Source organism: Medicago sativa, chromosome 2 (genome assembly GCF_051527215.1).
Source record: "Medicago sativa cultivar Bolivia chromosome 2, Bolivia_mono, whole genome shotgun sequence".
Taxonomy (NCBI): Eukaryota; Viridiplantae; Streptophyta; class Magnoliopsida; order Fabales; family Fabaceae; genus Medicago; species Medicago sativa.
This window is the reverse complement of record NC_140750.1, coordinates 47585166-47599756: the sequence shown is the minus strand read 5'-3', so window position 1 is coordinate 47599756 and position 14591 is coordinate 47585166. Positions and strand designations below refer to the sequence as shown.

Genomic DNA, 14591 nt, shown 5'->3' with positions numbered 1-14591 from the left:
TTGTATATGAAGTTGAATGGAAAACCTTTTCTAGCTGGGTTCTGTTTACGCATTGTTCTGTTTCTTAAACCATCGTATTCGTTATTCGATATTGTGCATTGTTACATTTCTTATAAATATATCAACTTTTGATTTTAGTCCCTCTAATTTTTTTTCCGACTTTTAGTCCCTAAAAGTTTCCATTCTTCACTTTTGATCTCTCGTTTTAAGTAAACTCATATGTAGAATTCATATTTTTGAATAAAATTTTGCATAAAATTTTACAATATTATAAAAAATTATCGAAAAAAATTAGATTTTTTTAACAAAACATGAATTAAATATGAATTTTTATTTATTTTGCGGTTAAAAATTCATTTTGAATTCATGTTTTATGAAAAAGTTATAAATTTTTTGGGAGTTATTTTTATAATATTATTCTACACATTTCATTTAAAAATCCAAAAGTTACACCATTTGCCGTAAAATTATGGACAAAAAATAGTGATTGAAAATTTTACTGGGATTAAAAGTTAATTTTTTTTTAAAAGAAACTAAAAAGAAAAATTATATATTTATAAAAATAAAAAACATATTTATTATCCCAAAATAAAATAAAAAATAAACACGTGACTGCCAGGATTTGCCGACTGCAGCAATGAGAAGTGGTGGTCATATTGGTCATTTCATTTTGTAGGACTAGTGATCATTTCATTGGACACCACACCGCCCAATTCGAAAGACAGAATAGGAATAACCGAATAAACACCATTCTCCTTTTCTCATTCTCACAAACATCATTCACAAAATTCTCTTCTCTTTTACATACATCATACTTGAAGAAACTCTTCACTTTCTCTCTGTGCTTCCACCTCTGAACCTTTCTCATCGATTCAATAATCAATAATACTAATAATGGGTGGAAAAGTTAAGATCTGGAATCCCGTTGAAATCGCAGAACAAGCTCGGAATGATTACGCTTCGCAGATTTTTCCTTCTCTTCTCTCCATTGATCCTTCTCTTTCCCTTCCTCAAATGACACCTCTCGTCATGTCAGTAACTCTCTCTCTTAACCCTTTTTCTTTTCTTCCTGCACTTCCTTTTGCAAATTTTTTCACTTTTTGTATATAAAATTACCCGCACGGTGTTGGGAGAGTTGATAACATGACTTTCTCCGAGGAAAAAAACCAGTTAGATTCCTCGAGTCGTCAATTTGGAAGGTAGCCCAGTCCCGGTTTAAAAAAAGGGAAATGTTAACTGGTGCCCCGGGCATTGGTTAGACCTTAAAAAAAAATGATTGCTTGGCTGTCGACTTGAGAATTAGTCTCGTAGCGGACCCAAGTGGCCTAAGCTAGGATTTCTGGTGTCAAAGATTCTAATTACTTAGTTATTGCGGAATCTTTAGTAACATTTCAATTTCTTTGATTTGGACTAATGGGTTGTGTAATTTGTTCTTGAATTTGAATTATTTAGTTTTGGGGTTTGTTTTTGCAATTGAATGTTTATTTTGTAGAAATTTATTTATTTTTTGTTTTTGTTTTTGAATGCAGTAATTTGTGCAAGGACATGTTCAAGACCTGGTCAAGTTTAGGTGATTCTTGCTTTAAAGTTGAGAAAATTTCTGGAGGCATAACAAATTTATGTGAGTTTTTTTCTCATAATTTCTCATTTTAATTTGTTATTTGCTAAATCCAGAAAAATTGCCAGCTTAATTATTACTTTTTGTTCATCCTGGGTATTTTGTGATGTTATTTTTTGAATGAAAAGTGTTTGTAATAATTAGTTGGTAGATTAGAACCAATGACCTCAAACTAGTTGATATTTGATAATTTTTTCATTATTTTCAGTACTGAAGGTTTCAGTTAAACAAGGGGACTCTATTGATGATATTATAACCATCAGATTGTATGGCCCCAACACCGAGCATATCATTGATCGCTTTCGAGAATTGCAGGTTAGTTAAACAATGTACTGCAATTTTATGTACAAAACATGGTTTACTTTGAATCAAATGTTGCCATTATTTTGTATTGATGTTGCTGTTTTGATTTTGTTTCTGTTGCCTGTGGTAATATTTTTCGGAATACTATGTTTATAGCTGTCAAAAATGCACTGTATTGAAAAGCCCCATATTTTTTGCCCCCTTTTGAGTGAATCTGTATTAGGCCCTAGCCCCACTTTTGTTGTTTTATTGATGGCCCTATTGAGGGACAACTCTTGGCCCCACTCAAATCTTCAATTTTTTGTTGGAAATTTTTTTTTTCCCATTTTTTATTATTTTTTTTAGATTATTTTAAAAAAAAAATAGTTTTTTTTGTTGAGATATTTTTTTTTTAAAGATTAATGGAAAAGGGGGCCAACTTTAGGCCTCCTTCATATATGGGGCCTACAATTTTGCGGCTTATGGAAAAGAGGGCTCATTATCCTTGAGTATTTTAGGCCCCCTTCTTTTTGAAGTAGCAGAAATTAGTTTTATGAGACTTATTGTGCTTCTAAGTTAGAGGATGCAGCATAACAAAAACTACAGATGCTTTTAGTTTTTCGGAACCAGAATTTAAAATGTATTTCATTGTAGATAGATGTATCAATGCCTTTAATATGTTCTGCAGATTTCGTTTTCCTGAATATGCTTTAATAAGGTCAGATTAAAAATTATGATAATAATAACAACAATAACAAAGATTATGAAGAGGGATAAACAACCTGAACTTCCAATAAATTCAAAATTATCATAAACATATATATTTTATAGTTATATAGGTGCAAATATTTGTTTATTTGCCTAAAATGAGAAAATAGAAACCATTTTTCATTTGATCAGAGGAAAATATGAGTTCTAATGGTTAATTTTAATTGATTCTTGAACTAAGTCTTGCAATGGGATAGATTAGTTGCATCTCTTAACATACTAAATAGCTTACTTGAAGTTTCTTTATTGTAATTGCTTGTGAAATGGTGTTTAGGCCATCAAATACATCACTGCTGCAGGATTTGGTGCTAAGTGGCTTGGAATATTTGGAAATGGCATAGTGCAATCTTTTATTAATGCGCATACTCTTGCTCCATCAGGTACAAATTTAAAAAATTCATTTTCAGCTCAAATGACAAAGGCAACATAGATTTTGTTAGATTGCGCTTTTTTGGTGTTAGTGATAATATTTATAAGAAAATTAAGCATCACTAGACAGAGAATACGTATCCAATATTGCATTGTACGTATGGAAATTCGTTTTTACTGAATGCAGCATATCTATTATCTAGGGATAATATTAGGGGTCTCCTTTAGAGCTGTGGTAAACTGCTCACTAGATATGTACCGAAAATACCCTTCTGAATCGATTTCAATTTATACCCAGTTGGTGCCTGGATCTTAACTTTAGAACGCCATAGTCCTGAGGTAAATTCCTTACTGGATGAACTTGCATCGTTTTGAGCTTGTCTTCCCCAACCTTGTAGTCTTTTCTCATAACAATCGACCATGATAACTTAATACATATTATGACAATTTGTTATTTAAGCCAACTTTTTTAATTAAATCTCAACAATATTGTGATAGCCATGTAGATCATGTTTATGCTAGAAAAATGAAAATTGGTTTGAGGAGTAGTGGGTTGGATAGAAGTGCGGGGATGCATTTGTTAGGAAGAAGATGAAACAGATGAATTGAAGAGCATTGGAAAGTACCCACTGCAAATAAAATACCAAAGAAAGTGGTTCGTTGAAATTTGGAAGAGACTCGGAAGGTTATAATGTTGTCATGCATTGAGGAGAGGGAAGGAAGGCAAGGATTGAGTAGGATGGAATAGTTTTGGAGTCGTGATATTCTGTCCTGCATAATTCCGTTTATCTTGTTTCCTGTATTTTGCATTTCCAGTTTTACAGAGGGCAGCTTTTGCTTGTAGCGAGCTTGTCCACCCTATTTTCTAATCCATTTCCAAGTTCTCACACACACACACACAGTATTGTTTCTTTGAAACATCTGAATTAAGTATCATATGGAGTAAGTTATAGTATGATATTGGCTTTCATTTAATAATTACGTACTTGTTTTAACACTTTTGATGACCTGTAGAATGACAACCTAATTAATGTTTCCTGAATGCTTTTCCCCAATGGCAGATATGCGAGAACCAAAACTGGTTGCCAAAATAGCCAAACAACTGCAAAAATTTCACGGTGTGGAAATTCCAGGCTCTAAGGAACCCCAATTATGGAATGATATCTGGAAGTTTTTTGAGAAAGGTTCTTTCTTCTTCCCTATAACTAATATGAACTTTGATCACTTCTCTTTCTTTTGTTTTAGTTATTTCTGTAATTTTTGCTAAGGTGAATTGGATTTGTGTCGATGAGTTGTAGGATTTCAGCTATGTTTCGTAGGCTAAATTTTTAGCTTCCCTTCAGCTTTGCCTCAATTTTAGCACTTCCCCTGATTTCAAATTTGAGAGAAATAGCTTATGATATTAGAATGATTTGTTATCCTATGTGAGGATTCTCTTGGGTGGCTAGCCTAATTGGCTTAGAATTCATCTATTTAATGTCCCCATATTTTTCTTGGAAGGTCCTTGCATTTGTTATTCTTGCTCCCTAGTCCTGCAAAGTACTTGATCAGTATATTAAAATGGTTATCAATATAAAGAGTTACCTTGTGCAATTTTCTTTTGTCATAGTCTAATGTATATGATAGAACCCCAAAATTCAAGAAAAAGAAATTGTATTATTGAATGTAGATGGGTGAGCTTAAGAGCTCTACGATGGTGGAAAAACTGAAAAGGAAATGATCTCTGTTGTCAAAGCGGAAATGCGGCGCGGCGCAGCCACCTCAAAAATTGGTGCGGTGCGGGAGCGGGGAGCGTAGTGGGCACTATTTTGTGGCGCGGACACTAATATATTTTTTACTAAAATACCATATTGTTCAAAAAGAAATACTAAAATACCTTAAACATTACTTAAAATTCATGAAGTTAACGTTTCAAAAATTACAAAACCACCCTTAAACGGTTTAAAGTAATGGACCAAACCATCGTTCTGCGTGGTGTGTGTGTGTGTAGCGGCCGCTTTGGCAGCATTGAATACGCCCCGCACTGCTGAATAGCGGGCTGCTTTAACCACTATTCACATACGACACGCTCCGTCGCGGCTAGGAGCAGTGGGCTGATTTTTTCCGCTGCGCTCCACTATAGCGGGTGGCGCGGCCGCTATTGACAACAGAGGAAATGATAAACCAGAGTTCAGAGAACTCCTACCAGAGATAAGCTCCTAGACCAGAGAGAACTTCTCTCCCAAACAACTCATGAGAAACTTTCTGAATGCCTCATCCTCTAGGCTTTCCTGTCTTTTATAACCCCATTGACATGACTATCAATGCCACGTGGATGGATGATTTAGATCCCTTTTCTTCTCCCCATTCACATGACAATTAGTGCCACCTTATTATCTAACTTTTTCTATCCATTCCTGAATCCACTTTGACCTTTCAGGTTCCTATCATATATCTTTAAAGGTTGGTATTTATAGTATTTGAGCTGCCTTAACTTTTTGTTTTCATTTGCAGCATCTGTTCTAGAATTTGGTGATAATGAAAAGCAAAAGACTTACAAGACAGTTTCATTCAAGGAAGTTCATGATGAAATTTATGAGCTCCAGGTGCTTATTCTTTTCTTATTTATCTTAGCCGTTATGTTTGTATATTACTTTGTTTGTAATGCATGATAAATAAATAAATTACTAGTATAAGTCCAATCCTATTCACCAAGTGTGAAAACTTTTAGATTTAAGATTGGCTCTTCAAATCTGTTGTCCTGTTAAATTTTTGATCACTTTTGCTAAACATTCGAACTACATTAAGACTGGGGCTAAGGTAGAAAGTTCCCTGATGAATGGAATTACCAAGTGCTCCTTAGAATGAAGACAAGGATAGCTTATGCAAAACAAATTTCTCACATCATTCTAACTAGTATGTCATAGAGGTATCACCTGTACAAAGAAAGATTTACGCATACAAATGTTACTTGCACGATAGATTTAATGTGAGAAATATTAATCCATAATTTGTTTAAAATTCATTTGCTTAAGAATAATTAAATAAAAATTAAGGTGGTGTCAAAATGGGAATGATATCTGCAAATTCAATGAAACTGAAATTCAAAATAAAAATGACACATCTTTCTCAATCAAATCCAGTTGTGCAGCCTACAGTCATAGTGCAAATAGGTTAAGAGAGAGATTGGAGTGCGATGGCATTGAATGTTGTAATGGCCAAAATAACCCTGAAAATAAACTAAATGCATGTAGACATGCACACAATTGAGAAGGATATGTCATTTTTATTTTGAATTTCATTTTCATTGAATTTGTAGATATCATTCCGGACACCACCTTAATTTTGTTATTTAATTATTCTTAAGCAAATAAATTTTAAACAAATTATGGATTAATATTTCTCACATTAAATCTATCGTGCAAGTAACATTTTTATGTGCAAATCTTTCTTTGTACAGGTATGATACCTATATGACATACTAGTTAGAATGATGTGAGAAATTTGTTTTGCATTAGCTGTCCTTGAATTCATTCTAAAGAGCATCTTTTCATATTCATACCCATAAGTTTTTTCCTACTATTTTTTTTTTTTTTTTTTTTGTCTCTATTCAGATTATAGAATTTGATGCGTATATAAATGAAATTTTGGATTATAGAATCCAAAATCTATCAAAACTCATAACCAAGAGTTTTGCGAATAAATAACATCCAATAATTTATTTTATTAGCTTGACATATAGTACGCCAGAATAACTTAACATTTCAGTTTATGTAATACAAACTATGTCAAACCCTCATGACACCATTTTTTAGCAACATTGAAATTCTTTATGTTGACATATTTCAGTTATATAAGCTGAATGTGTAAAATATGTGTTCCGTTTATATAATTTGAAATGTATCAGTAGCCAACACATAGACATCACAAAGTAAACAAAGCATAATTGTTAGCACGAACTCCACGACTATTTGTAGCCTATTTACAAGACACATATTAACAACACGCATAAGCATACTATCAACATATAACAAAATATAATTAAAACATAACTCATCAAATATTATATATGCATAACTTGGTATCGATATCATGCAAAATATCTATAAAGAAATATTCAGAAATACAAAGTCATGAACCCTTACAGGTAGCACAACCCCTAACACCCCCTCCTCCTGTGTTGTAGACCATCCCTCCTCGACAATGACGTTGTCAGGACCCTGAGCTTGGGGTTCAAACGTTTGAACTTTAATTATTAATTAAAATATATAAAAATAACATGTATTAAAAAAAATACATTGTACTAAAAAAATTATATACATACTCTACAGTAATCATCTGCACGATTTCATGTTATGAAATTGTCAAATAATCAACTCATTATCAATGTTGTTGAAAGGGGTGGTCTCGGTGGAGATTGGTGTTGGTACCTATGTCAGCGACAAGTAGTTTGGTGGAGGAAGGTTTTGTGGGGTTTTTTGATTGAGAGTTTAGGGTTAGAGAGAAGATATATAGAGAATGAAATCTTAAAATTGAATTGATTTGAGCTTCTTTGGCATAATGGTTTTGACAACGTGGCTCCGCCACCGCTGATCGAGCCTTCCTACAAGTAATGTGGATGAGTCGAGTTTTGTTCCTACTAGGTTGTGGTTCCGATTACCAGCTAGAAATTCTAGACTGATTGTAAAGTACCAAGATATTTATTACAAAACGGAATTAAAAGTAAAATAACATAAAACTTGTGACCGCTGGAGCTGAAACACAAGCACACAAAAAATCACAGTTTACAAGTAGCCATTATTTGAAGTCCAAATATCTGATGTTCACATTTGTAGTTAAGCTTCAATACTTCAACTAAAATCCCCAACACTTTCTGTATATTGATTGAAATGTCCATTAAGCTCGGGAATTTACATGATCACACAAATATTAAGTTTTATTCCTAGGCAATCAATCAATAGGACAACAAAAACTCAAGTTAATGGGATGAACCGGGAAAGAAAGTTCAGATTGAGAATCCTAAATCCCTAAACTAAAGATTTGAGAGAATCAAAAACTAGTTATGTTCACTCTATAATTGGCTCCTTTGAATTCCTACCTCAAGGTTGTGAGTATTCAGCTGCCACCATCTATTTATAGTTGTCACTATGAGGCTGAGTGTGGACACAAGACTGGGGATTTTGGTCCTGTGCACCATGAAGTCTGTTTTCAAGCCGTGTTTACGCACTTGCTAGCTTGCCTTATGTCTACATGCACAGAAAGTAGCCACAGGAAAGGTTTCTGTGTCAACACTGGCTTCTTTCATCTTCCATTTGCTGTCTTCTCTGTCTCTAGCGATTCCTACATCAATCAAAATGTGAAAGTTTGATTGCAGGACGATAAAATTGCTGCAATATCTCTCTTTAATTATGAATAAACAGAGATGTAATAATAGTACCCAAAAAGAAGAAAGAGTCATGTAATAACAAAGAACTCTATCTCATTGAAAACCAAATAAATAGAAATTGGATTAAAAAGTATATTATAAATCCATTCATGAAGTAGATCTATCATGCCCAAGTGTCAGGCTTAGGGATATAACATATCATCCCCTTCTTTTCCAGTTTCGTCTTTGTGATGGTAGTTTATGAATAAGCTTTGGTAAATTCTTTAAAATGGATGAAGTAGTGGCAGTGAATGATGTACTCTATATTCGTAAAAAATGTTCTCTTGACATACATATATTTTTTATTTTGCAACAGGTGTTGTGTGATCGTCTCAAATCTCCTGTAATTTTTTCTCACAATGACTTGCTTTCTGGAAACATAATGATTAATCATGAAGAAGGTAGCCACATACCTCAATAATGTAATAGTTATGCTTCCACCTTGTTGCTGTATATTTTAGTTTTATTTATTCATTAATTTATTGTAGAAATTACCGCTGACATTAAAACATATTCTGCTAGATGCTTTCTATTCATAGTTTTTTCTTATATTTGCCATTTTTTGTATGTTGCATTTATATGAACCTTTGAGAGTATGATTATATCTCGGTGTTTACCAAAACAATAAATATTTATTTCTATGTTTCCTTTGCCATTCTTCTTCCTAGACTGTGTTGATGTTATTGAAACTTGAAAATACATGACTAAATGAGTCAGCACATGCGGCAAATTACTTATTACTGAGCAGTGAGCAAGTTAAAATGTAATGGTGTTGCATTGTCTGTTAAAAACAAGTAGTATGTGTGTGTTTCTTCAATAGTTTTGAAATGGTTGAGTACAAAAGTCACCTTAAAGGTAGGGTCATGAGCTTGGTATAAGTTCTACCATTTTCAATGTTGACGAGTTAACTTATAGCCGGAAAAATGGATTATACTAGATTAATGATCATCTAAAGCTTACCAAGTTTGTTTGATAACAGAAAGTTATGATGTTAATTTATTCTATTAGTTCTACCATTTTCAATGTTGACGAGTTATTTTATAGCCGGAAAAATGGACTATACTAGATTAATGATCATCTAAAGCTTACCAAGTTTGTTTGATAACAGAAAGTTATGATGTTAATTTATTCTATTAGTTTATAATAAAGTCATAAGGAGACAAACACACTTCTGGAATATGGGGCATTTGGCATCAGAAATAATGTAACATTCTCATGTCCAGAGAGAATGGTTTGATAACCTATTTATTTATTAGTAAATCTAAGTTTTAATCTTTGATTTGTTCTGACAAATGTCCAGATAAACTTTACTTCATTGATTATGAGTATGCATCATACAACTACAGAGGCTATGACATAGGGAATCACTTTGCAGAATATGCTGGTTTTGAATGTGATTACTCCTTGTAAGTTATTTATGCTTGCTTTTCTTGCTTTACTCGGTCATGATTAATTTCTTAGTTATTCAACATTTTATCATGCAGATTAATTTCTTAGTTATTCAATATTTTATCATGCAGGTACCCAAATATGAACGAACAATATCATTTCTTCAGGCATTACTTACAGCCAGACAGACCTCAAGAGGTAATAATCACAGTGAAAGGGATTAATATTTAAAAATGCAATTTATTTCATTGTTTCCAGATTATCAAGCATCCGTAAAACGAGATCCATATAGTCTATCAACTATGGCCATGATCATCATCTTTTCTGTCACGCGTGTTTATTTAGGTTTTTTACTGTCTACGATTAAAACACCACTTCAGTGTTAGCATTTGTAAGTTGTCTTTTTATTTTGACTTTTGGGTATGGGAGGGGGGGAGTCAAGTTGACAAACTCTCTCATACTTGCTACAAAATTCACTGACCTGTCAGGGATTAATCTCAAATTGATACTTGGAAAATTTACTTGGCTAGTGGTGGTGATATTTTGCTACTCCTACCAATCCCGATTCGAATTGTAAAGTCTTATGATTTTGCAATTATGTTTACCCTCAACGATTAAGAGCACACAAATAATCCTATTTTTGTAGAATAGGGTGGAATCCCGATTTGAATCGTAAAAGATTAAGATTTTGTGATTATGCTTACCTTCATCGATTAAGAGTACACACATAAATCTTGCGATTTAGTGATTTTGGTTACATTAAAAAAAATCCTTCTGTTTAATTTCCAAATGACTTCAAACTCTCATGCTATTGAATTTGAATTTACTTAAGTATTTCAAGTGTGATTTAAGGTTTTCTTTCTTTGATTCGGTTTTATATGCACACACACACACACCCACATCCCCCCGCAGACACGCACACATATTTTTGAAAACTCGGTATCCAGCCCAAGGAACGACTAATCTGAGGGGTCCAATTCCACCATCCATTTGCGGGGCCCCGTTTAAAGCCAGAGCAAAGCTCTGTATGGACCAGTCCACCGAAATTGGCACCGGTGGGAATCAAAACTGAGACTTGAATGCCCTGTTCCACTTGAGGGCATGTAAATTATTTGTGTACTATATAACTGTAATATAGGTTATTTTCTTTTTCGGCTGTATTATAAGATCTTTAATACCAATTCATAATACAGGTGTCTGAGAATGATCTTAAAACTTTGTATGTTGAGGTAAATACATATGCACTGGCCTCACACCTTTTCTGGTCTCTGTGGGGGCTAATTCAGGTAATATATTTTCTTCTTTTATGCTTGTTTTGCTTTCTTATTAAAATGATATCCATGGCTATTGATATTTCTTTGCATAATAAACAGGCAAAGATGTCCCCAATAGAATTTGATTATCTTGGTTACTTTTTCCTTCGATACAACGAGTACAAAAGGCAGAAAGAAAAGCTTGTATCGATGGCGCTATCCTACCTTTTAGAAAGGAATGAGTAGAGATAGTTTCTACTTCATCAAGGTTGTATGTCAAGTTTGTAGCACGAGACCCTGATTCATGTAGTTAAATGTTTCCTGATAAAAAAAAAAGTAGTTAAATGTTTGTGTAAAATATTTTTTGTATGCGCTCACTACGATCAAGGCAAATTTAGGCCTTTAGTTTGAGCTCTGGTAGCTCCTTATTGTTGTATTGTAATCCAGAAAATTAGGCTTTCAAATCGATCTATCATTCTTTCTAGATGTATTGTGGTGATCTTTACAAATTTTGATATGGTTACTTTTCATCTCATTGTCATTTCAGATGACATAATTTGTTCGGCAGTGCATTTCTAAGTGATATAAAATTAGTTTTTTTTTTTCCTTTCTCCTTTCTTTATGATGTGGAAATTCGGATTCATATTAGTGAAAGACTGAAGGATAAGTATAGGGAAGTACAATTATAATGACAAAAGATCAACCACAAGGAAAATAAACCCACAATTGATGGTGCTTGTGCTTATTTGTTGCTTTTAAAATCACTTTTCGATATTTTAGGTTCTTAACATTTTATTAACAATTTAAAAAATATTCTTTAGAAACTTGCATATTTTTTTGTCAAAAAAAAAAAAAAATGAAACTTGACATATTTGTTTAAATAGTATTCAAGACATTCAATGACAAATTGTAATTGAGTATCATAACTTTTAGATAATTTATGCCTTAAGTTACAATAGTAGTTAAAAAATAGTAGTTAAAAGTGATCTCAAGAATCCCTAAAAAAAAGATATACAAAATAGACAGTTAGTATTATTATTTTTTATTGTTTTGATAAATAGATGAAATGACAAAACATTTAGAAGATCACATACACGAGAGAAGATGGGGTTTGAACTTCGGTTATCGATCTAACAATTTCGACATTTTTACTAGTTGAGTTAGGACTTGTGCACTAGTTATTATTATTTTAGTCTACCCTTTGTACTAATTCGAAGTATGTTATTCTATAAATTATTAATGCTTTTGATAATTTAAAGTCTTTAGAAGTATAGAAAAGATACAACATAAAAAATAAAAAATACAGAAAATGATAATTCAAAGTGATTCCTATAAACATTGACAATGAAAATTTTCAAGATAGTTTAATGTTTAGGTATGCAGGTAATATATTATGTGGTTGTATTTATCCCTCACCAATTCCATTCCAAGGTGGGTATGGTAGGTGTGATTTCACCTGCCTTTAACTGTCTCCAGTGCTAGTCAGTGTAACGAGTCAAGCCCCTCCTCCTACCCTTTTCTTTTGATCAAGAAATAACACCAAAACAATGTTACTTTTTATAGTTCCACCTCACACACACAACAAAATCATCAAACTTTACCTGTCCATATCAATTCTGATTTATTGTTGCCCTCAAAATCTATAAATCCTTGTTCCCTAAAAGGTAGGTGGTGGCCGCTTACCTTCCTTTTGTCATATTGTTTTGACAAAAAGGTGTTACAATGATGAAGATAAAATCACCCTTTTAAACACACTAGCAAACTACTACTAAATCATAAGTCAGAAATTATATTGTAAAACCTCTCTTGGTTACTTACTCTCTTTTGTTTCTGTTGATGATCATATAATGCTCATGTGGTTCTTATAAAAAAAAAAACCAACCTTTTGAGAAGTTAGTTTTTTACATTTTGTTTGGTTATGAAGACCATAATGGCAGCCAAGTCACCACATGACTCTTCTTTCTCCTTCTCTAGAAGGTATTTCCATTGGAAAAAGAAGGCTTTGGATGAAGATGATGAGGAAGTAATACTCAACATAAGTTCATCATCACATTTTCCTGAGGATGATGATGATGATGATGTTGGTGGTGAGAAAGAAGAGGTTCATCATCATCGACATCATCATAATCATTTAAGAATCCAAATGCCATTAGAAATTGCTGCTCTTGAAAAGAAGAAGAATTCAAAATCAAAGTTCAAGTCAGCACTAACAATTCTCACAAAGAATCGTTCACTTCACAGTTCTAGTGGCACACGTATGGTGGGCACCCTTTTCGGATACCGTCGTGGACATGTCCATTTTGCTTTCCAAGATGACTCAAAGTTGAGCCCTACATTCTTAATTGAGCTAGCAACACCAACAAGTGTTTTGGTTAGGGAAATGGCTTCTGGAGTGGTGAGGATTGCATTGGAGTGTGAGAAGAAAGGAGGAGGGAGAAAGAGTTTGAAGTTGCTTGAGGAACCAATTTGGAGGACTTATTGTAATGGAAGAAAATGTGGTTATGCATATAGGCATGAATGTGGATCAGAGGAATGGAAGATATTGAAAGCTGTGGAACCTATTTCAATGGGTGCTGGTGTGTTGCCATTGCCAAGTAGTGGGAATGGTGGTGACTTTGAAGGTGAGCTCATGTATATGAGAGCCAAGTATGAGAGGGTTATTGGGTCAAAAGACTCTGAAGCTTTCTACATGATGAACCCTGTTGGTAGTGGTGGTCCTGAACTCAGCCTTTACTTGCTTAGAGTTTAACATAGGCAATGTATATGTATTGGCGTCGACAACCAACATACTCCCTCCGGTCCTGTTTATAAGAAATATTTAGGTCAACAAAATGTATCTGACTAAGAATTTGGACCAAATACATCAACTTTTGTTGACCAAAATGTCTCTTATAAATAGGACCGAAGGAAGTATTATTTTGTCGCATCTCTATGACATGGATCAAGTACGTTATTGTATGTGTTTGTGTCTCTTATCTGTAATTTTGATAAGTGTGTTTTGCATTCATGTGTAAAAAAGATGCAGAGACCATAATTTTAAGTTATGGCTGCAGTTACGCTTTGAACTTTTATATTACGGTAAAATACGGACAAATACTGTTGTAGCTGCTGTGACTTCAGTTACGATATTGCAGAAACCTCCAAATTCTTTATATTGGGGATGCAAATTGGAGTTGCATAGTGCAATTTAGACATATGTAAGAGAGTACGTAATTTTGCAGTTTTCTACTCTTTATTGACCTTTTGAATTTATATTACAGGGGGGTTAAGAAGTCATGAACTGAAAATTAGTTATCATGTTCGTTAGAAATTGTATGGTTTCATTCATTTTTGAATTCAAGCATAGAATTATGCTAATGCTAGTCCAGAGCTTGTAAAAAAACTTTTCGGAATCTAGAAGCTGAATTAGTGTACAATATTTCTGCATATACAATTCGAAAAGTTTCAAACCCTACATAATACCATGTCAGAGGCAAATTGAAGTGTAAAAAATACACATGTTTCAGGT

At 33.4% G+C, this 14591-nt stretch overlaps 1 protein-coding gene and 1 pseudogene across 2 annotated transcripts; both read left to right on the top strand.

Moving 5' to 3' along the window:
* Positions 1–763: 763 nt before the first annotated feature.
* On the top strand, positions 764–11567 carry EMB1187 (Protein kinase superfamily protein). Its single transcript, XM_085744748.1, has 11 exons — positions 764–1031; positions 1530–1621; positions 1827–1933; positions 2943–3048; positions 4099–4221; positions 5531–5622; positions 8758–8842; positions 9742–9847; positions 9962–10028; positions 11024–11116; positions 11204–11567. Exons 1-11 carry the CDS (start codon positions 895–897, stop codon positions 11327–11329), a joined length of 1134 nt encoding a protein of 377 aa, XP_085600874.1. The 5' UTR covers positions 764–894; the 3' UTR covers positions 11330–11567.
* A 911-nt stretch (positions 11568–12478) lies between these two features.
* Positions 12479–14187, top strand: LOC146946995 (protein MIZU-KUSSEI 1 pseudogene; annotated as a pseudogene). The gene has a single exon (XR_015026882.1). The product of XR_015026882.1 is annotated as a protein MIZU-KUSSEI 1 pseudogene (transcript).
* Positions 14188–14591: the final 404 nt, after the last annotated feature.

Coding starts and splice junctions, on each gene's coding strand:
- EMB1187 (XM_085744748.1), top strand. CDS start 895: ATGGGTGGAAAAGTTAAGATCTGGAATCCCGTTGAAATCGCAGAACAA. Junction 3,049..4,098: donor GCATACTCTTGCTCCATCAG/GTACAAATTTAA, acceptor CCCCAATGGCAG/ATATGCGAGAACCAAAACTG. Junction 10,029..11,023: donor AGCCAGACAGACCTCAAGAG/GTAATAATCACA, acceptor TTCATAATACAG/GTGTCTGAGAATGATCTTAA.